The sequence below is a fragment of the Colletotrichum siamense genome, assembly GCF_013390195.1.
Source record: "Colletotrichum siamense strain Cg363 chromosome Unknown KSG_Cg363_contig03, whole genome shotgun sequence".
Taxonomy (NCBI): domain Eukaryota; kingdom Fungi; phylum Ascomycota; class Sordariomycetes; order Glomerellales; family Glomerellaceae; genus Colletotrichum; species Colletotrichum siamense.
The window spans coordinates 658,732-686,422 of record NW_023501016.1 but is presented as its reverse complement, the minus strand read 5'-3'; the positions used below and the strand labels follow the sequence as shown (position 1 = coordinate 686,422).

The window sequence follows — 27,691 nt, the reverse complement described above, 5'->3', positions numbered from 1 at the left end:
CGGGATTGGGGGGAATAAGTAAGTGTGGTCTCTTCCTTTTTTACCCTGTTCCTCGGGAGCGGGCCGGGAATGCCGTCACACCCCCAGGACCTCAGCGGAATCGAATGTCCCCGGCGGCGGGTTTGCGGTCGACCAAACGCACCCTGGATCCCGCGCTCGCTCGCAGCCAAGCTTTGTGGCCGCAGGAGGTGCTACCCCCTAAACAGACGTTGTCGATGATACAAAAAGCGCCCCAACGCAGCGTCACCACAAAAAACCGGGCTTCAGAGTCGATGTTGTTCCACAAATGCCGTTCAAACCACCTTCGAAGAGCGCTTGCTGCAGGAGAGGGAAAAGGGGAATGGTGGGAAATCGAGCAAGGTGAGGAATTAGCAGAACAATGAACGCAGAGCGAATTCCGCCGGGGTTGGGGACTGGGTCTCGAGGGACGTTGACGCATAAGTAGCGTGGACAGGCGGATTTGGACGCGAATGCGGCCAACCCCGCCCGGCAGGATTAGTGATGACCTACTTTTTTTGCAGGAGCCTGGTGTTTGGCCTGGGGGGCGCACGGATGTGGACCGGGAACAGGATTGAGCCGAAGTCCGAACTCCGGCGCAGGCAGTCGTACTTCAAAGGGCGATGCTTTTGTGGCGGTTCACCTCATTTGGAAATGTTGGACGAAGGGATGACAATGAAACAGTTGTCGAATTTACTCTGCAAAGGAAGACGCTTCCTTCAGCACAAACACAGGTGAGCCCTGTCAAGGTGGTAGGTATACTCCCACGACGAGGCATACAGGCTTCAGCAATCTTTCGTATCACGTTGCAGAGAGCATCTTACGAGACAGTATGTGCCACAAAGGTTGTACGATTAAAAGTTATCAAGCAATGTTCCTAAACGCCGTCTGCCCTGATTTGGTAGAATGGGCACCATATGGCAAGCAGCCTAAACCCCCCTTTGGATATACCACGCATTGCATCAAAAACGAATGTCAACGTCTCCGTAGAGCTAGTCAGTCGTGACCGTTGACCGACCTCCAACGCCAGAGCCAAGCTTCAATTACTCTACACCAGAGCTACGCTCATCAACTGCTCAGTGGGAGAGATGAGGCCCTTCTTGCCAACGCCCTCCAATTCGTGTACCGTCCCAGGCCGTAGCAAGATGGTCCCAATATGGACACGGCACCGTAATCATGCCGAAAATTCAGTCGCAGGGTATAGTCGTACTGTACAGTTGCCGGTCCGAAATATGTTTGAAAAGTTGCACCGATTGTTCGAAAAGACTTGTTCCCACCATGAGTTCAGAGATTCACCACTTAAACACCGCCGCCCATGAAGGCAGCAAGGTCGTCCAACTCCAACAGCTGGCGCTCAAATGCGGAGCAGAGCTCGCTCGCGGTCATATCCTGAGGCACAGGAACGGAAGGCTCGGCGCTGGGAGCAGTGCCGTTGCCAACAGGAGGCTGAGGGACGGCCTCGGGTGAAGCCTTGACCTCCGGCTGCTGGGGCGGAGGGCTGACGGAAGCCGGCGTTCCGGAGACGGAACCGCCATTGATAGTGGCGACACCAGGGCGGCGGGGCTGAGGAGCAGGGGGCTCGCTGTCGCGGCCGCTCTCGCTGACGGGAGCAGTGCCATTGTTGACAGGAGCCTGTTGGGGCTGGGGAACGGCCTGATCGTAGTCCATGGCGTCGGGATTGGTGTCGGCGTTGCTGGCGGCCTCATCCTTGACAGACGCCTGGTCGGCGACAGGCGGATTGGCAGGAGGAGGAACGGAGGTGCGAGCAGCAGGGCTGCTGGAGCCAGCATCGTTGCCCAGGACACGGTGCATAACGGCGAGGTGCCTCAACCATGAGCTAATCAAGGGCCAAGTGTCGACACCGTCTTGCATGAAGTGAAGGCCGTCGCGAACAATGTGTCCAGCGGTCTCCACGGCGTTATTCGGTGTAAGGCCCTTCAGGGACAGGTACGCGACCGTGGCGCTAGCGGTAAAGGAGGAGAAGAGCATGAAGATGGGGAAGCAGATGATGCCATCCTTATCGGAACCATTCTCCAGCGCCGTCAGCATGGCGATGGTGCTGTGGCACGAAGTAAAGAGCCTGTCAATGATCTCGTGACACTGGGGAGAGAGGCGCCAGCTCTCAACGCTGAAACCGGGTGCTGTGACATACTGCAGCAGGCGGCGGCGGTTGATGAAAATTGAGGCGCAGTGGAGCATACAGTGAAGCATGGCGTAGGTAAAGCCGGATCCCATCGTGATATGGAGGTTGATCTGGCCGGGCTTGTCCACGTACTGCATAGACAGAGAGTTTCTGAGACGCTCAATCTCGTTCATGAGACCAGTGCAGACACCATCGTTAAAGGTCTCGGTGGTTGTAGTCATGAGCATGTGGACGACATCGCGCCAGATGCGGGTAGCCAGGACAATCTGGCCGAACTCGCCAATGTCGTCAACGCGGGTGCCAGCGGGCAGGCGGGATGGGTCAGTCAGGTTGATAGTCTGAACAAAGACGGCGTTGCCGAAAGCGAAGTTCATGTCAGAGCACGGCAGCGAGACATCGTTGGTGTCGTTGGTGGAGAGAGCCGGGTGACGGCCAGGCGTGCTTGTAAGCAGGCAGTCGAGAATGTACAGTAACCAGAGGACACGGCGGAAGGACTCCTCCTGGAGGAAGCGGTCGGCCTCACTGACAGCGGCATGGTGACTGTGCAAGATGCGGTACATCTGGACCATGCGGCTGGCTTGGCCGAGGTAGATGTAGGCACGAACAGCATTGCGGGAGCCCCATTCGTGAATGATGATCAGGCAAATGGCTTGAATCTCAGCCAAGCTGGGGGTGTCCAGGTTCTGGTTGATGATACCCATAGCCTTGGCGGCGAAGTGCTCGGCGGCACCGGTTGCGCCGGACTGACCTCCATAGCGGCGAATCAAGTTCGGGGAGCTCCTGTGACGAACGAGTTAGCGGGGCCAGTCCGCTGAATCCACTGAGCGGCATGACACTGAGTCGGCCGAAAGTCTAAAAGAGTGCAGAAGGACGCTTCGGGCCAAGTCCGGACATTTGGGGCTTAGCGAGCCGACACGACACACCCGACCGGAGGGCCGCGCCACCCACAAAATTTCGGACATTGCGGGGGAGGTGGTGAAACACACAAGGGCAGGGAGGAGATGAGGATCGGGAACAGCTGCAAAACAGCCCATGAGGTGCGAGTACGTACCGAGCAGCACAGGTCAACAGCGCGTAAATGAGGGCCGGGTCGAGCGAAGCGTTCTTGAGTTGCTGGATGAACGAAGGCTTGTGGAAGGCGACGCAAGCCGGGTAGGTCTTGGAAATGACGCGCTCGCATTCCTGGATGAGCTCGGGAGTGAGCCTGATTGCAGAGTTATGTCAGCATTCCTGTCTTGATTTGTTTCTCGGGGCAGACGCGTCCCGAGGAAAGGCAGAAACAGTGGGAGGAAGAGCCGGCACGAGGCCCGGATGTGTGGGGATCAGAGGCCAGGGTGGAGAGGATCGGGATACGACTCGGGAAATGAGGATGCGATGGCGCACGAAAAAGGGCTGTGGAGGCAAGGGGATGGGGGCAGAAAGCTAAACAGCGGCTCCGCGGCGACGCTAGCGGAGGTGGAAGATGCCGCCGGCGGTTGGAGATGACGGCCGCTTTCGGGAGATCGAGGGCATGGCAGAGCGATCTTGGGGTCTCGGGGGTGTCCTCCCAGCGCAGAGCCAGAGACTCTTCTCCAACTCGGGCAGAAAGGGGGAACAAGCGTGTGTGAAATGTGTGTGATGAGAAGGGGGACAAGCCACCGCGCCCAGGCCGCATGCAGAAGGGGCCGAGCTCCCTCCCTGGTCGGCGGTGATGGGCGGCGACACAGCCGATGACCAGAATAGAACGCCGGTGCACACGGGGCGCGGCAGCTGATTCTCGGAGGGAGAAGGGGAGGGCAAACGGGGGCAACGATGGGAGAGGAAAGGAAGGGAGATGGTGAAGCTGCTGTTGGCGAGCTCGATGATGAGGAGAATGTGCGACTTACTTCTCGGGCGGCTGAATGTGCCTAGAGGCAGCGGAGGCCGGGTTGGCGGCGCGCGCATCGCCGGCCGGGACCGAGGCAGGCAGGCTCTCGCGGGCAGGGCGATGGGCAGTGGTATGGCGAGCAGGCGACTGGCCGTGGTGATGGGCCATGGACTCGGAGGGTAGATAGCATTCGTGCATGCCCTTGGCGCAGTTCTTGCATGGCGCGCGGCCATTTTCGTAGACGCACTTGGTCTTGCCCTTGCGGCAGCGCACACAGGCGCCGCCGGCTCTGAGGGCGGTAGACCGCACAACACCCGTCGACATTGTGGGCGATGTGATGCTGTGGAAAGAGGCGACGGTGTGTCGATGTGGTGATCAAATGTCGCAAAGATTCAAGAGGTAGTATGCGACAAGACAGTACAGCTTGGGGGTTGGATGACGAGTCCGGAGTCGCGTCGGTGTTGCGGGATTGTGCGCGCGACGCGATCAAAGCAGACGGTGTTTGCGGCAGCGAGAGTGTACTGTGCTGGATGCGACGACGTGGACAGCGACAGCGACCGTGATGGAGGACGGCGGTGTCGGGCTGAGTTGCGAAGTGTCCCGGAGGAGTGCAACAGATGAGGTTGGATGGACAGAGGAGAAAAGGAGGAAGAGATCGGAGGGGGAAGGGGAGCGGGAGGTGGTGTGTTTTGTTGAGGGGGGCGGGCTCCGGAAGAGAAGAGAGTTTTGGGGCCGGGTGACGCAGAGAAAAGACGACCCGTCGCGCCGAGATTATGGAGCCCCAAGGTGAAGGGTGCCAGCGGTGGCAGCGGTGGCTCCAGAGGCGACACGGTGCCCAGGGGGGCGGGGGCGGGCGGGCGATGGGCGTGTAGGACTCGCAGGTGCCGGCTTGAAATGACGCGGGCGAGCAGACGTCTCCGGAGCGGTGTCGGAGCAGACCGATGATGAATCTGAAGAGGATGCACGAAGGGAGATGCAGACTTTTTTTTCGTTGGCGATGCTGATGGAGCGAGGAGGGAGAATCGGAGGAGGAGGAAGGACACGGGCGGCCGCGATTTCTCGGTGGTGGGCGAAAAATCCGGGCGGTGGTTTTGGTGCCCGTTTCGGTGGAGGGAGCTTGGGGGGGGGGGGGGGGGGTGGAGGAAGGAGGAGGGACAGGAAAGAAAAAGAGAGAGAAAGAGGTACGGAGGTACGGAGGTACAAAGGGGATGTACCTCTTTTTTTCTGTGTGCTGCAGACGGGACCTGAGGGAAAGAGTGAAGGCAAGGCAAGGCAAGGCAAGGCCAGGCCAGGCAGGCAGGCAGGCAGGCAGGGTCGGTACCTACCTTACCGGCCAAAACTCCAAAGAAAAGCCAAAAGGTAGGGCAGGAGTGGGCGGCCGGGGGAAAGAATGAACCGGACAGGAACAAAAGAACAGGAAAGAACTCCGTCTGTTTGGGTTGACACAGGCACTAAAAAATGACGATGGTTCTATTTCTACAGAGTATCCGTACGTCCGTCTGATGCGAATTCTGATGCTGCTTCTGATGCACTCTCGTCTCCTGCCTGCCTGCTGGAGGCAGTCCCCCCAAGGCCAGGGCAGTTCAGTTGTGCCTCAGGGCTGGGCATGCGCGGCGCGGTCGGGTGCGGGTGTCGTCGGCGGGTCTGGGGGTGTGTGCCGAAAGAACAAGTGGAAATGGACGGAAGAAACGAGGCGGACCACCAGGAGAAGGAGGAGGAGGACGGGACCACCACCACCACCACACACAGAACCGCAGGCGCAATAAAGAAAACGAAAAAAGCCGGCAGCGACGAAAACCCTGGGTGCCTGCCTACCTACATCCTCATCAGTGAGTCGCGTCAAGGCAGGAGGGGAAAAGGGAAGAGCAAGGGGACGTGGAAGGGGGAGCGACGGGGCCAGGCAGACCTGTGCTGTGCTCTTGCTGTCCTGAAGTTTGGGCAAGTCACGTCCTGCCTCCCCACCGTTCTGCCGTCACTTGCCCTGAAGTTTTACGGGCGGATCGGCTGGCGGTGCCGGAGCTGAATGAGGAGGTACGGAGGGAAACCAGGAGCCAACGTATCCACTTTGCCTGCTGAGCGCCTGCTTTTCTGCCTTGAACTCGGTGCCCTCCACGGTAGTGGGTCGGAGTACCTAGGTGTACCTTCCTCCCACCCAAATTGTGCAGCTGATGAAAGTATCGCTACATACAGCACCGCGTACCAGGACACCTCCTGCCTTCGCAATGCTTGCTGCTCGTTTGTACCTGCCGCAGCGCGTGTGCGCGCCTGCCTGACACTCTCTGGGGAAGCAAGCACCTACCTATGCGCGGCAAGACGCACCTGCCTCCAGATGCACCGCTGCTCCTGCTCTCCTTCCCGCTGCCTTTGGGATATCTGCCTGCCTGCCAGCCCGGTTGCTGTTGAAGAGCATGCCCATTGCCCTCATCAAAATTCTCGTGAGATTAAATCAAATAAATCCGAGTCTGCTGCTCTTCATCCATCATCACAATCACCATCACCACCAATGACACCTCTGCCCAACGACGCCCGAGCAATGGTAGCCAGCGACTACAGTGCGGCACAGTGTAGCCGGCAGACCTCCCCGACACATCTCGTGTCTCGCATCCATCCGTCCTCTGCCTTACCCACCGCCGCCGACCGACGCCTCCCCTTTGCGAGAGACTGCGATGCCCGCGGCGCGACAATCGCTCATCCTCTGCTGTCGCTCGTGCTATTTCGCATCTCGACTGTGTGCGATGTCTGCTGCCGTCGTCTACAAGGCCCGAGATACTCTACAACCTGAATCTCTCGCACCAGAAACGCAAAAAGACCTTCCGCAACAGCAGTCTACGAATCTCCGAGGCAATATCAATCGGACCCGACCGGCAGCGCCTGTCACCAGCCTGCGACGCCCCCGGGCCCGCCGATTGCTACAGCACTTTTCACCTCGGCACCACAGAGTCACGAACCCTGACATGCCCGCCGCGCACCGGGCTCTGGCCCACCCCACGACATCAGAAGCGCGGACTGAGCGATCGGGCCATTCCACTTCTTGACTCTCTTGCAACGCAAACCGCCGACTGGAACGACTCGACAGCATTGGTCAGATCGTCCATGACATGGGGGTGTGGACGACAAACGCCGTCGGGCGGGCCTAGAATGGCCGCGCCCCCCCTGGTTTTCCCCTTCTCTCTCGGTCACGGTGCGCACCTCCACCCTGGGTCTCCCTCCGTCTCCCTCCCGCCTTCAACAGCACAAGCTTTGCTCCATACGCGCTGCCGTCGCCCGTTATTGCCCTGAAGATTCCGCGGATCGCCCTGCTCCAACGCCGGCGGCAACACGTCCTGGGGCTTGCCTGTCTGTCCTTTCTCGTTCAGGATCAACACGGCGCCAACCTTTGCCGGAAGTGCGCCTTCATACCTCACTTCAGTGGAACGGCACGGCCTGCTGACCTGAGAGAACGCCCTTCGCCCGTGCCTATCGACTTTCATTTGCGGCGCGGCCTACCGACCGAAGATCAAGGGGGGCCGGATCCCGTGCAATAACGAACAACACTCGTCACGTCGCCCATCCCCTTTTTTCTGATTGCCCGCAGCATGCGGAGGCGTCGACCGCTGGTACGGCGAGCAAAAGCGTAGCTATATATAATATGCGTGCTTAGTACATCAAGTATGCTTTCATCTGGGGCGGGGCCGGTGGCTGCCAGCTGGGCCTCCTCCGGCGTCCATGGCACTTGTCGGACCGTGGCCTCCATTCTGTCCGTCGCCAGCCCGTTTGAGCCGTCGCTGCTTCAACAGATGTGCGCATCATTCCAGGGAATCTGGTGACAATCCAGTTGATTCCCCATCATCTGCGAACCTGATGCTATGCTTCGGACTGGTCTGGACTGGGTAAACTGGCATGCTGTTGACCACCAGGCTGCTGGCGCAGATGGCCGGCTCAAGTCGACATCGGCATCCGAATGCGCCTGACATCTGCAGACCTCGCTGCTGGGCGCAAGCTGCCTACAGCGACATATGGTTCCTCCTGAAAGCTATTCCATCAGGCCCTTCAGTGAACCCTCCGCCTGGCATCAGCTTGAAACAACACTATTCAAGCAGCTCGGCAGGTTAATTACAGAGGCAAGCCAGCGCTGTGCCCGAAATCACCCACGGCAAACGCTGCCGTCCAGTCCGGGCCAGCTAGGCACCTTGTTCCGCCTTCGCTCCGGGGGCACCCACCCTTCCCCCTCACCCAATTTTCGAAAATGGAGCAGCAATCCCGAGAGCGTTCAGCGCCATCTCGTTCCGGCGACACGCCAAATTTCTCTTTAATCAAACTCGCGCTGCCCCGGGCCTGGGCCTTTGCTTTACCCGCCCGTGCTGAGAGCGGACTCGCGCATTGCGACCCACCCCGGCCGTCCATGGCAAGCACGCAACTGATTCTCGCGAGATTCATCATCTACGGCTACTCTCACGGCAGATTCAACACAAGTCTCAGACCCAAACTGGTTCGATTTCTCGCAGAAGTGTGCATCAACCTGCTGTTACCCTCACGAAAGCGAACCCGCCGCCAATCGCGAGGCCGTCGCCGTGCAGGAGGTATCGGAAAGTGGGAACACCGGCGACATCAACCTGGAGCGCTCGGCTCGCTGCCCTCGGAGCAGCCCCCTGCGCACTGTCGCCCGTCGAATAGGGGGCCAAGCCGAGTGTGCCGCAGTTGCAACCCCCCAGACAGGAAAACCCAAAGCCCACGCAGACAAGCTTCAGCCTTTATCCGCGCTGTAGGGCTCGGTGCTTACAGCATACTTTAGGGCTTCTGGTACGCTGGCTGGGGGCTTCCGATAGTCCACGCAGTTGAACAGAGAACACAGCAAAACGAAGACAATGAACAAATGAGGGAAAGGAAAATTCGATACAGAAGGGCCCAAATGCTGCATCATGGCCATTACTCCAGGTCATCCAGCTGGCTGGGAAGCCCCATATGTCTGCCCCCCTCTTTCTTGGGGCCTCGCGACGTTACTCTTGTTCGGCCGGGCGTCGTATCCCACGATGCGGGACGTCTGATGTCTTGCCCGGCGACCGAACAAAAGCCTATTGGAGATGAACTCGGCAGATGCAGAGACAAGGGGTTTTCAGGTTCTTCTTCAACGCAGCGTTTGGTTTATTCCGAGTTCATCCTCGGCTGGCGAGAATGGCGACAATTATCACTGGACCGCCTTGCTCCAGCATCTGGGGCCAGATTGTTCTTGGCGGCGCGCTTCGTTCGTGCGATTTCGGACATGTACCTTCGCTTCCGCCCTCCGAAGAAAATTGTTTCTTCTGGGGCAGCTGCCGTAGCACTCCCGGCAGCTTGGCCAATGCGGTTGCTTCCCTCCAGAAGCCGCGCCGACCCGGGGCGTGCCAGTGCGGTTCGTTCAGCCCATTTCAACGCAGCGGTCCGCGGCACAAACAAAACGAGTGAGACCTGATGAGCCCTTCCGCAGCGTCATCTGAAACCCAACATCCGACACGGTGCTCTGGATTGTGTGACCTGCTCGGGCGTTTCCCCCCAGTGTTCGTTCAGAAACAGACAACAGTTCCATCGGCCACCCGTCCGCATGTTCTGGACACCCAAAGCCGTGGACGTGCCGACGGAGGCGCCAGCGACCGGAGCAGCCCACCGTCATGCCATTGGGAGGCGTTCAGCGCTGCGGTGCGCTATTTACAAACGCTTGTTGGTCCTCAGGCGGTCAAGACCCGGGCCTGGGGGGGCTTGGAGCAGGTCACCGTCAACCGCATGTCCGTAGGGAACCCGTAAGCTGATGGTCGCTGACGATGCCACGCTTCCTCGCTCCGTCTTTCCCGGAGGTAGCGTCCACTTTTCCCTGCCCCTGTTGGCCCCCATACGGAAGCTCTGCTCAGAGGCAGAGCGCCCGGAGTTGATGTCATTTTCCAACACACCTCCGCCTTGGTCTCGCTCTTCTGCCCCGTATTGTCTTGGTTGATATGCACGTAGCCCCGGCGCGTAATCCTCCTTGGCTTTCACGGACGTGGTATCACGGGATTTGCCCGGCACTCACTCGGCGGTACCTCTGGGCTCTGCCAATCTCGCGGGATAGTGTCTTCTCTTCATGGAGGCTCACTGGCTTCCTCATCAGAGGGCTAGAAAACTGATGGCCATCGGAACGGATGCAACCAACATTCACTGCTGGATCACCCGGGTCCTTGCGGGCGGGCGCCCGAGGAATGCGCATGTCCTCGGAATTGCGCCGACCCCGCCCTGTGCAGATCTGCCAGAATCACTACCAAAGGTGGTGAATGGGAATCAAACCAGCCGAAACGATGGCATTTCTCACGCGACCGGCGATCAGTGCACCGACCAAGCAAGCCCTGGGTGGTGTTTTGGCCTTATGGCCTTGCGGCATCACGATTTCCATTATGTGGGTCCTTCCGGAATCTCTTCCGCCGGTTTCCGGAACACCGGTGCGGGCACGGTCCACTCGGTGAGGCTTCGATCCCGCCCCAGCCACTCGCAACCAGCAATCAGGCTCATTCAAGGCCGCAGCGGCTCATGTTTGGCAACGTGATTTGCATGCGTGACGCCCTGCAGAATCTCATGTTTTTTTCTAATTGTTCCAAGGGCACGGCAAAGCAAGATCTGCCTTGACCATCTGGCGACAACGGCAGGCAGAGTTCCACAACATACGGCCGAACAAACGGGTGACACCATTTCTAAGACTCTGTGCCTTGGAAGCCCGCGCAACATCGAGGGCCGTATCCGACCGGATACCTTGCGGCGGACTTTCCTGCCCTCCTCCCTCGGAGTTTGGACGGCATTCTCGCTTTCCCACCCCTGCAAATCGACTTCTCTAACGGGTGTGGCACTCGGCTGATCTGTGACGTGTAGAGTGGTTCTGTCCCCCGCAACTTTGATTACCTCCTAACGGCGCCGTTGGGCCTTACCGGCCTGCCGACCTGGCCGCTGGTCGTGATCCTGCTGCAATTGATTATCCTATCATTCGCGAGGATTATCAACGTTGACCGTCTGCAAACACTCCGTCCGGACGGCGAGGTTCTGACAAATTGATCGGCGATAAGGCTGAAAATCCGAAATGACTTTTCGAATTCGGAGGCGGCGGGACCCTCCCGGCAGCATTCCGGATATGTCAGCGGGGTCCTAAAAAGCTCCGTGGTCCGATGCTGCCGAATTTGGGCTGCCCTTGCGCATTCGGCTTTTGGGACAGTCGCTGCTGTCAAATAAGCTTTGCCAATAGATTGGTGTTTTTCAAGATGGGTGCCGGGCCGTTTCCGAAGGTTTTGAATCGCGGCGGTGGTCTCACTCAGCACCACCTTTCTCCGGATGTGATCGGGAGCGGTATCGGGTGGGTGACTGAGTGGTTGAGGTGACGTTCGGTGTGCGTCTCGTATTTCCAAGGTGAAATGCTTCCACTGAGGGATTGACGTCTTCTGAGCGTAGGTTTCTGAGTCAGAAAGATGGGTTGGTGATTCGTCTTCGTATTGCTTGATGCATCTGGTCAGCAACACAGTGACCCGAGTCTCTCATTTTGGTCAATATTCCTTCGACTTCCAAATCACCAGCAATCGGACATTTTGGGGATGAGGGAGGAAGCGGTCCAGAGAAAGTAGCATGAGGAACTTGAACAGTGACGAATTTTGCGTAAATAGGTGGTATTTCTACTTCAATGCCACTGCCTCAGTACGACCTTCTCTTTCAGTTCAACAATGGTCAAGCAGCCCGAGCATGAGATGGCAGCTGACCGGAACATCCGAGTCGACACGGCGCTTTCGACGCCGATTCCACCGATGAGTGCCAGTAACACAACCTGAGCCTCGTGTTCTGTAGAGATTGTAGCTAGCAGAACGATTGGATGATGCCTTGTGGGGTAGACCATCAAGACCATGGCAAGGCCTCTACAAGTGCTTCCTCATACGGACAACGCCTCTTCCTTCAAATTAGAATCACTCTATTCCAAATGCCGTGAGATAGTGTGGTCTGGGGAAGTCTGGGGGAAAGCTTAGGCTGCCCTCCCCCGCACTTTCCGGCGGACGTGCGGCATTGCCGGTGGGGGAGTCTGATACGCCGCACGGCAGGAGGATTGCTCGACTACCACGACGGCGACAGGAGGCACCGATCCGGTCCGCTTTGTGATCGGAAAACCCGGGTGTGAGGCGTTGCTGTGCTATCGACGTTGATGAATAAAGTTGTTTGCTCGTGCAGCAACTGAGAAGATTGATGTTGAGTTTTGTAAACTGGTTACTAACTCAACTCAATCCCAACGACATTGGCACTGGCATTACATACAACGATGGGCGGTACTGTTGCGGAATCACGTGTCGTCGAGATGGTCTTGAATAATCCTGCCCTCGCGATCTTGGGAGCAGTCATTCTTGGACTCGCTGTTTGGGTACGAAGAAGAAAAAAGTCGACGAAGAGATTACCGCCACAACCACCTGCCACACCCGTCCTCGGACACCTGCCGGAGCTGATCCGCGAGAACAAGACGAGGACGTGGCATTTGCGGCTGAATGAGTGGGCGAGGACGTATGGGCCGATATTCGGGGTCAGATCCGGGTATATTGTTGATTATTATATCAACTCGGATGTGATGGTGAAGGTGAGCAACCTAAGTATTGGTTGTTCGGCATGGTCTGTTTTCAGGCGCGGAAGGGCTTTGTTGACTGGGGCGCAGGAAATATTCGACAAGAAGTCTGCGCAGACGGCGGACCGGCCGACGTGGATCATGTCAAGCACCATTCTGAACAACGACTTTAACGTGCTGTTCTTGAAGGCGAGCGACCCGACGTGGAAGGTGAGTAGAAAGTGGCCAAGCCTGAGGGAGGCAGTTTCGGCAAATCAACGATTACGGGGAAAGATGTTATGTTTGATGATGTAGCTTGCTGACGAGTGGTTGAAGAATCAACGCAAGGTTATCAACCAGCTTGTGACGAATGTCCAAAAGGCTGACGAGATCATTCCGTGAGTCTGCGAGTCTCGGATCGCGAGACGGAGAGATTCTGGTGCTTACTGCGGCCGTGCCAGGTTATTGGAATACGAGACTTTGAAGTTCCTTCATGAGAATGTTACGGATCCCAAAGGCGGTCTTGCTGGCGCGAGACTGTATCAAGCCATCGGGAGGTACACGTACAGCGCTTTTGCAACGGCTTTTATGGGCATGGATGTAAGGCTCGTCTTCATCATGTGTGGACTAATAAGGTACGGGGTTGTTGACGCGACGATGGACCTAGATTCCCGATACGGACGATGCCGTTATCCCGTTCATCATGGGTGAGTAGAACCTTGTTTTGTACCGCCTTGTCCGGACGCTGACATTGAAGCAGAGGCTGAGACGCAAATCATCAGTACGAGTACCCCTATATGCGCTCAAGTTGACGGTTCAGGCCGACGAAGCTGACCACAGTCACGCAATCTCAGACACGTTTCCGGGCATGAACGTCATCGACCTGATGCCGTCACTTGGAAAGCTCCCCATGTTCTTAAAGCCTTGGGAGAGGAGGGGGCGCGCAAGGTATCGTAGAGATCTGGCTTGGGCGATGAAGAGACTCGAGGTAAGTCATACTCTTATCGAGAGGTCGATGTTTGAGAACCACGTCTGATACTTGGGTTGCAGGCTGCTCAAGACCGCCTGGCAAAGGGCGATCCGTCTTTGGAAAACACGTTTTGGGGCTCTGTCCTGAAGTCGGACGATCTGAGGGGGATGTCATGCAAAGAAGAGGTGGCCATTCTGGGGTTGTCGCTCATTGTCGGAGCTGCGGATACGGTGGGTTAAGCTCGACGCCTGCGATCCCCATTTCCGTGAATGTGACTGATCAAGAGAGCGCTTTCATAGAGCCGGATGACAACGTGGACATTCCTGGAAGCGATGATGATGTTTCCCGAAGTACAAGCCAAGGCCCGGGAAGATATCGGCAAGTCACTCGCTTTTCGTCTTTGGAGCGCTTGGGACAAACACTGACGTGCGAGGGAACTTAGATCGAGTCGTTGGCGAGAGGATACCCGTCTATGATGATCTCAAGAGCATCCCCTACCTCCGCATGATGATGAAGGAGCTCTGGAGATGGCGGCCTCCGGTGGCCCTCGGCCATCCTCACATTACCGCGCGAGATCTCCAGGTTGGGGAGTATTGCCTGCCGAAAGGCGCGAGGCTTCATGTCAACGCATAGTGTGTCGATATCACGCCTGCGATGACAGAATTCGAGGGAGACTGACATGATGCAGCGCCATAAGCCACGACCCCGCGAGACACGAGGACCCAGAGCGTTTCTGGCCGGAGAGGTTCAAGGACGACGAGACCACGACGATGGAGAGCATGAACCACCAAGACCCGACGAAGAGGGATCACTTTGCGTTCGGGGCCGGCCGACGCGGTTGTGAGCTGCCCCCGTCCCCTCGATTGAACAGGTTCCAGTAGAGGCTTTGCTAAGAGTGTGCTAGGTCCGGGATACCACGTCGCTGAACGGTCTTTTGTGATCACCATGATGCGCATCCTCTGGGCATTTGATATCGCTCCGGCGCCGGGGACCAAGTCGACGTTGGAGTTTGCTGACTACGCCGGCGAGTTGCCCGGAAATCCTGCGGAGGATATGCCAGTGAAGTTGACGTACAGGAGCGAAAGTCGGAAGAAGATCGTCATGGACTTTTTTGAGAGGGAGACTGCGGCTAGGCCGGCTATGGTAAGTTCACGCATCTGTCTCGCGAATACATTGGTAGATTTGGAGCTGACGTCGAGTGCAGATGCCGTTGAATATGGGCGAGAAGAGCATACCCAAACCAGAGGAATATTTGTAGGCAAGTTGAAGGGAGGGGAGTGCATGCTACCACAGAAGAAATCAGAAACCTGTTTTCTGAACCAAACACTCGCCCGTGGTTGAAATAGGCATTCTTCGCCTGCGGCAAGTCGGATCGCTAAACAAACCTTGTGAAGACCGTCATTTATCCAAAGCCCAGATGATCTCCTAAAGGGGCAAGCGGAGGCCGGGATGGCCCCTCTTTATGGTGTGGGGCCGGTGATGGTGCCCCCGGAGGCCCCCTGAGTGTTTCTCGGGCAGTTGAATCATCCCGGGCGTTAGATCTGGGGTAGAACTATACGTATGGATATTGTGCAGTGAGTGATGAGTATCTGGCAGGTTTTGGTCATAGGATGTAGAACGGCAAGGCAACAAAAGCACTGGGGGGCGGGTTCATATAACAAGGCCACACTGCATTTGGCTTCCTCTCACACGCGAAGACGGAGGACTTTTGGGTAATGAAACGATTTGTGTTGTTATTGTATATATGTGTACATGAATCGAAGTTACGTGTTGCGAATAACGGCAGACGTTTCCCAACTGCCTGCTTGCTTAAGGGCATCCAGGAGCACCGCTGCCGGTGTTGGCGCCAGCGGGATCACAGCAGCCCTGAGAAAGCTATGTCACAAGTCAGCAACTACAGGAAGCTTCGTCGTGGTTTCACGTTATCAGAAAGGACGATGAAAACTCACATCGTTTGGTCCCAAGTAGTTGCAGCAGAGGAAGTATTGTCCCCACTGTGTGGCAAAGGGATACGGGTGGTCAAGAGAGCCCCATTTCTCGCACTCGGGGCTGACCTGGCGCTCTTGGATGGCGGCACCGGCGACGAGGGGGACGATAAGGGCGATGATGGAGAACTTCATGGTGAAGATGTGTGTGGAATTCTAAAAGAGACGGGCGGAGTGAGATGTCAAGTCGAGTGAACTGATAATAATTCTAGGCCATTACTTGGGAAATTGAGTCTCTTATATATTGACTTCGGGCATCACACTGTTTTCCTGGATTCCCTTGGAAGTGACTCCTCATCGGATGAACGACCGACCGCGAGTGTGGAGCCGTCAGCGTGCAAGTCAGGCCGCGTCCGTGGATATGGTTATTATTGAGTTTCGGCCGATGGGTAGAGACTACCGGTCCATTTTCCCTATTAGGACAGTGAATGAATGTAAATCCGTGGTTGCAGAACAATTCGGATATGTCGCTTGCATTCTCACTGGTGATTCCTGCTGATGTTCCCCGGTTTCCATACCCTCCAGCCTTTAACCGAGCTCTCGGTTCCAAGCAGAGAATCGTCGGCATAAGATACTACCTCGCCTCCAGTGATGATCCGCAAATCTAAGTGACACAGGAGGGCCGATCCCAGTACGTTCATACGTCACACGGACCAACAAAACCGACCTGCCGGACTCGGCTGCGCTGTTTGTGGCATGTCCTTGTCGAACTGCATTCTCTTGACAGGCTGTCCACAGTAACCGCGCGGGCGCTTGGGAGACTTGCCATATTGAAGACGTGAGAGCAATTCGCGACGGCCGTGGTTCAGATGGCCGTGCACTTAGGTTTACGTGACACACATGGGTGACCTTACTGCTTCAACATGGACCTTGAGTGGCAAACATGGGATCTTCATTCTCGTTTGTAAACTTAAATTCTAGTCAACAATTATTTCGATCTAACTTGGGTTCCAGCGATGTTGCCATACATGTCAACGATGACGCCTTGTCTAGAGATATCACTCGAAGAGCTTTATCTTGTCTTAGAAACCTCCGAGCTCCCTCGCAGCCTGTTTAAAGAGCTCCTTCAGATCTTCTTCGCTCAGAACCCTGAGACCCAACTTTTCATTCCAAGACAACTTCTTGAAGTCAGTGCCTCCGTACCCCTCGCTGTACATCATTGGGAAGTAATAGGTGATCATCGCAGACTTGTCTCCATTGGCCAGCCTCTCGTTCGCGTCGCGGACCATATCCTCAACCTTCAGATTGGGGATGCGGCCGTCCTCGACGCTGCCAAAGTCGATACCGGTCGCCTCGGACGCAAGTCGGGTCAGCATCTTCTCGCTGATGGCAGCGGAGTAGAAGTAGACCGGCTTGTTGGCAGTCTCCTCAAAATGGCCAGGCTCAAGGATCTTGACCAACGCGGTGCCGATATCAGGGAGCAGGGATGCACCGACAACCTTTTCACCGCCGTCGTGGAAAGTAGCTGTCTTCTGCATCAAGTTGGGGCCGAGAATGCCGAACTTGAGGCACAGCTCGAGGAATGCGCCGTTGTTGATGGATGTCCATGTCGTTGAAGAAGAAGCTGAGACCACAGATTCGAGGTACTCGCGAACCGCAACCTTGCCAAGGACGTGAGGCAGCTTGCGAGAAAGAGGGGTGTCCAGATTGGTGGTAAACTCGGAGGGAATGATGCGCTTCACTGAGGCTGCGATGGCGGCGTCGATGATGACCTTGTCTGAAGCGAGAGTCGGGTTTGGAACAGCGCTGATGCGGCATCAGTAGTTGATGCAAAGTAATGCAGAGCTCTGAGGGTTCACTGGGCCTACCTGACGAAGACATCCTGCCCCTTGAACACGGAGACGAGGTCATCGAAGCTGGTCAGGTCAACCTTGACAGACTTCACGCCCTGAGGCGCTTCCCTCGTAGATTCCTTGCGCTGGATAACGGTGACAGAGTGCCCAGCACCAGTCAATGCTTTCAGCAAGTGAGGACCCAGTGTCCCGGTAGCCTAACAGTAATTAGAGACGTCAAGATCTAGATGCTTCAAGAAAAGGTCCACCCTACCCCGAGGAGTGCAACGTTTCTCACGACTGTAGCCATTGTGATGGGTAGGAAGGTATAAAGAATAGAGCTTGTGATAAGGTGTTGTTGTTCGAGAAGCCAGCGTACCAATTCACGAGATATGCTCGAGCGTTTAAATAGTTGGGAACAATTCGGATCTGACTCAAGTTGGAGGCAACCATACTATCTTGAACCGGCGACCGTAGCGATCCGTACCGCTATCGATTCCTCCATTCTCATATGAGAAGGTTTCGATTGGCCCATCATCTCGGCGTCCGGAGGGCTCCGGTGATTGTGCCGATTCCACATCGGGGGCCCCGACTGACAGCTGCTCCACTCGGCGTCGGTCGGAGGCCGTATGCCTCATGTGGAGCTTGACCGAGCTGGCTCCAACATAATAGAAAAATGCGGACAGATTTGTGTACTCAAACATCTCGCATCCCTGCATCACGTATTGGAGCTGCGGACTTTGAGCGGACTTGATACGTGATGTCAAAACTCCGCCCTGATGAACCTGATTTGGCTACGTCCTGTGCTGCTCCATAGAAACGACGAGGCTCTGCGTAACACATGGTTCCACGGCCCATACCTCCTGCGGACTTCAAAGTGGGCTGGGCATGTTTAAACTCTTACAAATACCCGAAAAAAGATGCAAGCAACGACAAAACAACATAATCACATAAGCGTCAGCTGTCCTCAATGTCTTCCACCTCAGATCATTTCCCTTTAATGACATCATGTGATTCGATCAGTAAATGCTTTAGCCGTGGCGACTTTGTGCTCAAATACTGCTTCAGCGGGACTTTGTATGTCTACCTTCGCCCACGCAGCAGGTGAACCACCTCATTTTGAATTCATCTTGAATAGGTATTGCTCGAATGAGCAGCTCAGCAGTGGAGGTTTTATGCCGTGGTTGACCTGTAGCCGTAAGGCCATTCATAGTGTCGACAGAGGGGCGTAGATGATATCAGCTATCCTGACACATCCCCTGACGCTCGCTGCGTTTTTGAGGCTACCTTAGGACCTTTATTCGAACCGTCCTACCTAGTTAAGACGTACACACAATGACCATGAAGATATCAAATATAAACGAGCTGGAAGTGTGATGAATTATTTAGCTGAGATTTTATCATCTGCTAGCTGGTCCCTCTCTAGCTTGCTTAGGCCCTATGAGCAAGCTCAGCGGCTCAACATGGCTCTTGGTCAGCAAGAGCGGCGCCAGTGGGCCCCTCGGCTGACACTCTGATACCTGGTGGCTGCGTTGGTTTCCATGCACTCCCGGACTTGCATGTTGCCACATTCGCTGCCCTTGAGGCGCGTATCTGAAATATGCCATCTCTACTCATCGTCCGAGGATTCCTCTGGATTCTGACCGTTCCTTTGGCGATTTGTCTCTCACATGCTGGCGTCCCTGTCTTTGGGGAATGTAGGAAGATTGATTGATACCCTAGTATGTCTCTGGCTGGTATCCTGACGATCTGTCCGGCTTCCGTCTTGTGTGTTCTAGGGGGGAGTTTCCCAGCTAAGCGAGAGTAACTAATGAGACTGATCAACGCTGGGTACTGATCAGTTAACAGCCTTACGGGAGTACATGACTGGAGTAATCCGGAATCACTGCGGACTACTCCGTGTTACGCCCGTTGCAGTTGATCCCTGCAGGCACATGGCTGCATAGTGCGGTGCAGGGGGCAGGGGTGCCGGAGGCACCATTACCGAGCCTTTTGTCTTGTGATGCAGTTAGTTCCCCTGATCTGCTCGTAAAACTCGGCCAGCCCGGTGACATGAGAGCGTTAAACTGCCAGTTAAGCAGAACTTACAACGGCCGGTCCAGGCTTGGCGCGATGGTCGGATGTGAAGGCCTCCAGATAGAGCCATAAATAGGTATAGCTAGATACATGGGATAATGGATTCAGAATGCTGAGGTTCGTTCTCTCTCCGCTTGTAGGAGAAGCTAATGATAAAGAGACTGAAGCGGGATCTTGCAGATATTCCTAGGTACTCCTTGACCGCCGAAGGCAAGACCAAGATTCAGGCCTCGTTCAATAGCCTCGTATGACTTGTCGAGTCAGGCGCTAGACAATAAGATGAACTCTCTTACATATCTGTGCCTTGCTATGAGTTGCAGCTCGGATAAGTTGCACTTTGTGAATCGAAATAGAACCATCCGTTTAAGGTTTGGAGAACCCCCCCACACGTTCGTCTCAACACAAATCTATATGACACGCGTGTCACAAGGCCAGGCTAATCAACAGTGATATCAGGCGAAAGCTTCAATAACAACTATGGATCAATGCTGAATTGTTGTGGCGAAGGGAAGGTGAAATATAAGAACCGAGAAACCCTCGCAGTAGACTACAGTTGTTCATCACTCTCAAGCACTTCCCACAATAGGTTATCAGCTTTGCAACACCAATCAACGCACAGTACAAACCCTCAAAATGCAGTTTTCCAGTCTCTTGTTTCCTCTATTGGGCGCATCACTTGTGTCAGCCGGCTGCAAGACTTGTCTCGGCATCAGTGGCACTGTAGCGTGTGTGAACGGCAAGGACGACACATGTTTGGTCGGCAGAATAAGCAGCAATATTCCCTTCGGTTGGAAGATTTGCTGTGACGATCCGACATATAGTATTATTAGCTGCAACAAGTCGTGTTAAGGTATGCGATGCACAACTTCCAACAATTCGCGAAAGACGGGGAAACTGACACGGGAGTACATTTAGCGCGGCGCACGGCAGGATTATGATGTTGTAGTCGGCTATCTGACAGCATGGTCTGCTGACAGATGTTGAGAGTTCACGGTGTGCATCAGTTATCGCAGGTTTCTGAATGTGGTTTTCATACATCAAAAGACGAGGTGCCAAGGGTTGTCGTTATCACTCATAGACTAGAAAGTGTAAACTCGCGGTAGAGGGCAAATTGACAGCATTCCAAACGGAAACCCGTCGATTTTTGAAGCTCCAGAATTCTCATCTCGAGTGAAGTTTGATATATGTCCTGAACAACCATTCCTGCGGGGACTCTGACGCATTTTGTCATGGACGCTATTGGATGCAAACTTGCGGGAAAAAGCTGATTCGGAAACTCAGCCCCGAATCCTTCTTGATCAGCATAGTGATAGATAGTGAGTTACCCCTGCATGATGCGTTACCTGATTTTGTGCTTCCCCACGATTTCCCCTTTCGGGCCACCTGATTGCAGGCAGCTGTAGAAAAAGCAATGTTGATTGAAAATTCGGACTGTATTTCCAGATCGCAATTGGTTGGTTTCACCTCTCAGCGGGTCTGACAGCTCGCTAGTAGTCCGCAGTTGCTATCATATGACGACTTTGTGGTGGCCTCCGCAAGGCTCCCGATAGAAAATTGAGGGAAATTAAAAACAAAACAACCGCAGTATCCGTGGCCAAATCTGTCGGCTCCGTCGCAAGCATCATCTTCATAGTCACTACCACTCACTCGCCTTCATCCCAAAACCGAGCAATGACAGGAGGTTGTCTTGGAGAGTCGGACTTCATGGCGTGACAAACCGAACGATTCTAAACAGGAATACGTGCACGGAGTCAAATTGTCTCACCATACTACTCCTACGCGATGATTCCCGACGGCTCTAGCTGCTCTGAGGACAGCAACTCGACCGACTGTCTCCTGCGGACTTTACTCCAGTTTCTGAACGAGCAGCACCGAGAGGAAGATGCCCAAACTAACTGGGATCCGACCACGTTCTGGTTTACGGTTCCTGTCGGTGTGCTTGCCACCATGTTTGCCGTTACCATGATCCTACAGGCTGTTTTTGCGGCGGCGAAAGGGCGACGAAAGACCAATGAACGAGCCATTGGAAGGTGGTCTCGGAAGACCAAGAAGGGATGGAGTTGGTCGGAAATGGGGTTCGAAGTAACAGCACGGACTCCCATATTGCGAACAGGAACTCTGCTAGAGCACGTTATGGCCCGACAATCGATCTTTGAGGGGATGGATCCAGACAGTAGGACGTTAGACGGTAGCGTGGACACGATGAGTAAAGGCGAAACAGGTGAGGCTGATGCCTATACACAGGTAACATAGAGACGGAGAGGAATTGTAAGACAAAAGAGCATATCGAACTGACCTCATCCAGATGCACTGGTGGCAAAACATTCAAAAAGTATGGAGTGACAGCACTGGAACAACCTACCGGAAATCCTCATGTTTGTCGGCATTACAGACTACACTAGGTTCAGGAAATCAACGCTGGAGTTCCTATAGCGATCTGGCTTATTCAACTACCCGAGCCAGGAGTTGGTTTCGTTCCGTCTCCGAGGACACCTCTGCGGCTGCTTGGATTGGCCTCTTCGCGGAAATTGGCCTGGACCGGGTAGAGCTAAACCTGGTTGACATGGGCAACGGCCTCCGTTCAGTCACGGCCGATTACCTCCCAGATGATATTGTGGCAGCGCCAGCGTACGCAGAGCTGGGAATTATTGTATCGCTCCTCGCGACGACAGGGGTCAGTTTTGGAGCCGTGGATGAATCTTCAAGATATCCTACCATTGTTGGCCGAGGATTTCAGTTCGACTTTCGTCAACACCCCATACTCGGCGTCGTTGGCGCCTATTCACGACACGAGAGGAAGGATAAGAGAACAGCGACTCCAGATCTCAAGGCTATTCGCATGGCATTGCTGAACGGAAACGGAATTATATACACAGCAGGTGGACTCCTGCTAGCTCGGGATGAGTCCGAGTATGGTCCCATTTACACCACTGTCCATGGATCGCAAGTACGATATGGTCTGAACTTGCTTCGACCATCGCGTTTCGAACGCAAGATCATTTCAACTCACATGAAAAAAGTTGCGAATAGACATTTCAACAAACAGGACTCCTTTCCACAAGGCCGAAATGTCATTCCAAGTGGCAAATTGCCAGTCGTCAGTCTCTTTCTAGCTGGCACACCGGACCACCCTCCTGCCATATTCCCCGACTCCAGCCTGGGGAGGGACCATGACTTAACAGCCCTTGCACTCAATGGAAGTTACTGGCCAAAGGTACTACTGAGTGAGACGAAGGAATTGAAACTCTCACAGTGGCGACTGTCCAGCGATCCCCCACCATGGAGCCACTTCGTTTGGTTCAATTTCAGTATCCCTGATAGAACAACTGCAGATAGCCCTGAGGAGCTCACCAAAATTGCACGGGTAGTACAATGGGCTTTCGATGACAAGAAGCTACGTGTCAAAGAAGCAAGAAACCTCGAGTATCGCAAAGCGGAACAAATCACCAAGAACAAGCACAAAGCAGAGGAAGCGGCCAAAATGACAGCAAAATTGGCTCAAGGAAGAAACCAACGCCATGATATGCTTAAGGCACAAAGAGCTGCCGAAGAAACAGCTTTGGCTGAGAAGATCAAAGCTGAAGCCTCCGCAGCACTACAAGCTGCTGACTTGGAGTCCAAGGAACCCATCAAAGGCTATCTTTTGGTTCTTCAATTGTGTCTCAAGTTACTTCACAGCCCGCAAAAGCTTAGGCAATGGTTCTTCAGGTTCCCAATTGGATTACAGAAGGCTCTGCGATGGGTAGTTCTTCAGCAAATGAAGGACGTCGACAAATGGCTTCAAGACAGGGGAAGGGATGATGTCGAGTTCCGCGCTGTGGTACTATGCAGCACGACATTGCTCTTACTGCACGCCGAGGAAATGGTCAATAATGTCCAAGATTGTGGCCCTGTCACCAGGTCCAGCTGTTGCCACTTTGATGGGCATGACTCTGGCCAGGCTACGACACACACTGCAAACCAGCCACATTGCAGACATGACACGGCTCGTTGTAGGCACTCAAAGACCCTACAAGCACTTGCAAACCTACTGAAGAGCTTCAACCTGGGTGAGAACATCTACGAGGCTCTGAACCCAGCATATGACAGGGAAGATAATCATGACGTAGTCAGTCCCGGGCCGGAGATCGCCAGCGGCAATGAGAAACTCCTTCATCTACACCTATTTGCTGAGAAAGCAAGGTAACATGGACGCCATTTGAAACACCTTACAGGGGTTGATTTCGAAGAAGGCTCTGACGTTGCCGGTTTGTATCAACTATTGGATAGACTGCAAGCAGTTTTGGTCCAAAATTCTGCTTCAAAGAACGATTGGTCTTCTTGGGACCAAGATCATGCCCATAGAGACCAGAACACAAGGGATGTCGACGATGTTATCATTTATCGATGTCTAATAGTAGCCTTTCTCTTTCGAACCGCCTCAGATAGTACCAAGATACTCGAGTCGGATCTGTGGGAACATGTTGTGCCTCTCATATAAGGCCAGCGAGGTGTAATTAAGCTAGGGTTTGTTTTAATCAGTTAAACTTTCAAGTTCTGTGACCAGCTGTTCGTTGTGCAAGATGGCTCATGCAAAAGGCCAATACGCCAACTCGAAGACGAATCCCGTTGTCATCTTCGCATGCTGGAGTGCATGATCGAAAGAAACATGCTCAATCGTATCGTTGGGGGTATGAATGTATGGATTGTGGTTTCCGAAAGGCGCCTCAAAAACGAACGATGAAGGATATCCGTTGCGGTTGGCCGACGCATGATCAGAGCAAGCATATCCGCAGACGGTCTCCTCATACGGGATGTCGGTGTACTGCATACCATTAGTCCTTCGCCACCACAAGTCTAGTCGACAGACTTACCGCATCAATCACCCGTTTCATGAACGCGACCTGATCAAGATCAACCCAGTCCGTGACGACACCGAATCTCTCGACCCCATCTCGGCCCACGTATCCGACCATGTCCTGGTTGAGCATGGCGACAACCTGACGGCGGCTCGCATTATACTGCGTAAAGATGTCCTGGCTACCAAGTAGTCCGGCCTCCTCGGCGCCGTACCAGTGGAACTCAACGGTGTTCAGCAACTCTCCCGCCGCGATTCTTGGATCCGTCAAGGCGACTCTCAGCACCTCGAGAATCATCACGCTGCCGGAGCCGTTGTCGTCGGCTCCGGGTGCACGTCCTGCACCTCTGTCCCCAGATATCACGGAGTCCAGATGGGCGCCGACTACAACGGTGCGTTGGTTCTGACCAGGGATCGTGACAATGATGCTGGGCTGCGACCAAGCAGTATGCCCCACGTAACGGACATTGGCGGTAGGATGTCCCGCGGCATCGACGATGGCGGAGATCTGGCCGAACAGCCACTCGGCAGACTCAACGCCCGTGCGAGAGAGGTAATACCTGTTGTGGAAGGCCGAGAAACGCTCCAGATGGGCTTGCATGCGAGACTTGTCGAGCTTGGGGATGAGCGCGTTGACGTGGCTTGTCTGGTTCATTCCAGTCGGGAACGGGAGAGCCGCCGCCAATCTGAAATCTTTAGTTGATGCCGCAGGGGCGTCAGGCCATTCCGTGATGTCGAAGAAGTGGATGCGTTTCTGGAAGTGTCAATAAAGGCATGTTATAGAGGCATGCGGCTACCTACGTCCATCATCTCCCACTTCTCCTCCTCTGTGACGGTGACCGTTTCGCCGGGCGCGGTCTCCAAGGTGAAGAGCTTGGAGGCATCGCGCGCAATGGATTCTGCCGCCGCAGAGGCAGCGAGACCCGCAAGGAAAGTTGTAGCGCGCATTGTGACAGACACGTTGAGCGGAGAACGAGACTCGGAATTGGGCACGTCGAGCGGCTGTTCCTTCAGATGATGCCCTCGCAGCTTTGGTCGATGATCTGGCCCAGAAAATGAAAGTGGGAGGTTGAAAGGTAGAAATATCCACTGAAGCCCAGCCTGAACCCTGATGTGCTCACATCCGTGTGAGCTATGCGGTGGTCAAAAGCCCTAAAACTCAATTCGATCTATTGATCGTCTGTAATGGACGTTCGCTTGGCGGCTGGGATATTCGTACTCTGAGCTGCATGTAAGACTTGGTGGTTGCCCGAACCCCTCACCGTCACCATCTCCCCGCGCGATTTCGTCCTTGGCTAAAAGTCACCTTCCGAATACAGTCAGTCTTGGCACCTCAGAAAAAGTGCCCGACGTCGGCGAGCAGCATGATGTTTGTTCAAAACATAAAGACAGGCAAGTGTCTGTCCGTAAGCCATGTCATTCGTAGTTCCGAGTGAAGAGGGCAGAGATCACTGAAAGTTCATAATAGTAAATCTTGCACATAATCAATCGAACGCGTCGCGAAGTTGAGATGGCGGGGAATCTGACGTAGATGGCAGATGATTCCAAGCGCTCGGAAGCCCGGGCCAAGGAACTCACGCTCTTGGCTACACAGGACCACCTCATTGGGTACACAGCATCCGTACCTGCAGATCTCCCAACCAAAATCTCGAGCATCCTCTTGTTTCCGCTGATAACAGCTGACCATAGATGTCTCGGGAAGCTGCCGAGTATCACCTCCTCATCCAAGGCCTCGGCGCGCTTAGCACTGCATCCGCATTCCAACTTCCTAATTTCCCTGACGAAAGGCATTCGCCATCTTTCTCACTGAGGATTCATCACGCACATTTCATCTAAGCCCATTGCTAACGGCAAGAACCCGGCTCTAAGAGTCCCAATCGACTACCCACTCTAAGACGTTCAATATTGAGTGTCTTGAGAGCTCGGGGCGTACTGAAGCTGAACATACCAGATATTTAACTCATTATGAGAGCTTTAGCTTGACCAGGTTCATTGAACAGGCACATTAAAGTAGTAGATATTTGAAAGCCGTGTGCTGAAGAATGATAAACTTGTACATTCGTGCAGGATCTCCCCGCAAATTCAATCGCATACAAAACCTTGCTTTATTCCTTGCTTCGTCAGAGTATTGTTTTACTCATACTCAATCAAGCCTACCACCTTTCATTCACCTATGTAGCCTGCCCAGCCAGCTTGCCAGTTGGTTTCTCCTCTTTAGATCAAGTTCAACAGTCGGTCAACATCTCCAAGGCTTCAATGAAAGCTTCTTCCATAGTGCAGTCTGACTGAGGTCCGTAAAGGTATCCTCGATGACTCGGATGGTGCGGTTGATTATTTCATCAATATCGCTCTCAGTCACGATGTAGGGAGGACAGATCAGGAAGTGGTCCCCGGCATATCCGTCATATGTTCCACCGGCATGGAATAGGGAGATATCGTATCCAGGCTGGAAACCTTTGGCGTGGAGCAGGTTGTTGACATCCAGGTTGGGAGGGAAAGGAGCTTTTGTCGTCTTTTCCGAAACGAATTCAACGGCCCAAAATAGCCCACGGCCACGCACATCTCCTACAAACGGGAGAGGAAGAATCCGGTCTTTGAGCTGTTGTTCGAGATACTTCCCCATTTTTGCCACATTACTGACGAGGTTGTGCTCCCGGATAATTTGCTGCGTTTTCAGGGCCGCGGCCACGGCCAGTGGATAGGCCATGTATACTTGACCGTGTGGAAAGGGCTTTCCAGCCCTCTTGAACGAGTTCACAAGGTCGGAGTTAACCAGAACAGCCGAGATGGCACCATATCCAGCGCCCAGGCCTTTTCCCACGGCCTGGATGTCTGGAGCTACTCCTTCCTGCTCCCACGCATGTAGAGATCCGGTGCGCCCCATACCGCACATGATCTCGTCGAGAATCAGAAGCGCACCGTACTTTTGGCAAACAGCCTTCATCGCTCTGAAGTAGCCGGGAACCGGAATTGCGCACCCACTCGCCTGACGTTCCAGTCAGTCTTGTGGAGCAGCACAGGCAAAGTGACAGACTCACACTTCCTCCAACTGTTTCAGCCACAAAGGCACAAACCTTTTCTGGACCGACCCTCTGGAACTCGTCGTCCAGCTCCTGGGCAAGTCTTTCGACATAGGCCTCTTCTGTCTCCCCATGCCGTAGCCCGCGATAGGTGCTGCAGGCCGAGACGTGCGTCGTGGTTTGAGGAACTATAGAGTTGAAGGGGTCCTTCCGAGGCTTCCAGTCTCCGAGTGCCAACGTGCCCAGGGTCGCGCCATGGTAAGACCGGGCCCTGGCAATAAACCTCGTGCGTTCGGGCTCAGGGGAAGCCAGGTGCGTGAAATGGGTCTTGGCTAGCTTCATCGTGACTTCCATTGCCTCGGATCCTAGAACGCAAGCTAGTCAAAGTCTGTCGAGAAGGGTGATGAGGTAAAGTTCAAGGCATGTAAAAGTCCTTACCAGATCCGCACAGAATTGCCTTGCCCATTTGCCCATGCGTCGATCGAACTAACAGCGAGGCAAGTTCT

The 27,691-nt window shown here is 54.5% G+C and overlaps 7 protein-coding genes across 7 annotated transcripts; 2 read left to right on the top strand and 5 right to left on the bottom strand.

The window, feature by feature from the left end:
- Positions 1–1,296: 1,296 nt before the first annotated feature.
- On the bottom strand, positions 1,297–4,310 carry CGCS363_v004165 (putative transcriptional regulatory protein; the record flags this gene model as incomplete). The annotated part of the gene is made up of 3 exons (XM_036636014.1): positions 1,297–2,920; positions 3,192–3,344; positions 4,006–4,310. The coding sequence occupies 3 exons, from the start codon at positions 4,308–4,310 to the stop codon at positions 1,297–1,299; spliced, it is 2,082 nt and encodes a 693-aa protein (XP_036498084.1).
- A 7,942-nt stretch (positions 4,311–12,252) lies between these two features.
- yanC-1 (Cytochrome P450 monooxygenase yanC) lies at positions 12,253–14,753 on the top strand (the record flags this gene model as incomplete). The annotated part of the gene is made up of 12 exons (XM_036636013.1): positions 12,253–12,561; positions 12,637–12,756; positions 12,862–12,923; positions 12,987–13,125; positions 13,193–13,232; positions 13,286–13,306; positions 13,380–13,513; positions 13,576–13,729; positions 13,938–14,127; positions 14,184–14,335; positions 14,400–14,638; positions 14,700–14,753. 12 exons carry the CDS (start codon positions 12,253–12,255, stop codon positions 14,751–14,753), a joined length of 1,614 nt encoding a protein of 537 aa, XP_036498085.1.
- A 551-nt stretch (positions 14,754–15,304) lies between these two features.
- Positions 15,305–15,615, bottom strand: CGCS363_v004163 (uncharacterized protein; the record flags this gene model as incomplete). The annotated part of the gene is made up of 2 exons (XM_036636012.1): positions 15,305–15,370; positions 15,445–15,615. 2 exons carry the CDS (start codon positions 15,613–15,615, stop codon positions 15,305–15,307), a joined length of 237 nt encoding a protein of 78 aa, XP_036498082.1.
- Positions 15,616–16,502: 887 nt separating this feature from the next.
- PLR_Fi1 (Bifunctional pinoresinol-lariciresinol reductase) lies at positions 16,503–17,562 on the bottom strand (the record flags this gene model as incomplete). The annotated part of the gene is made up of 3 exons (XM_036636011.1): positions 16,503–17,226; positions 17,289–17,470; positions 17,527–17,562. The coding sequence occupies 3 exons, from the start codon at positions 17,560–17,562 to the stop codon at positions 16,503–16,505; spliced, it is 942 nt and encodes a 313-aa protein (XP_036498083.1).
- A 3,548-nt stretch (positions 17,563–21,110) lies between these two features.
- Positions 21,111–23,514, top strand: CGCS363_v004161 (uncharacterized protein; the record flags this gene model as incomplete). The annotated part of the gene is made up of 2 exons (XM_036636010.1): positions 21,111–21,572; positions 21,634–23,514. The coding sequence occupies 2 exons, from the start codon at positions 21,111–21,113 to the stop codon at positions 23,512–23,514; spliced, it is 2,343 nt and encodes a 780-aa protein (XP_036498080.1).
- Positions 23,515–23,895: 381 nt separating this feature from the next.
- LAP1-2 (Leucine aminopeptidase 1) lies at positions 23,896–25,113 on the bottom strand (the record flags this gene model as incomplete). The annotated part of the gene is made up of 3 exons (XM_036636009.1): positions 23,896–24,132; positions 24,182–24,919; positions 24,967–25,113. 3 exons carry the CDS (start codon positions 25,111–25,113, stop codon positions 23,896–23,898), a joined length of 1,122 nt encoding a protein of 373 aa, XP_036498081.1.
- A 1,288-nt stretch (positions 25,114–26,401) lies between these two features.
- On the bottom strand, positions 26,402–27,527 carry CGCS363_v004159 (putative aminotransferase; the record flags this gene model as incomplete). The annotated part of the gene is made up of 2 exons (XM_036636008.1): positions 26,402–27,151; positions 27,204–27,527. 2 exons carry the CDS (start codon positions 27,525–27,527, stop codon positions 26,402–26,404), a joined length of 1,074 nt encoding a protein of 357 aa, XP_036497056.1.
- Positions 27,528–27,691: the final 164 nt, after the last annotated feature.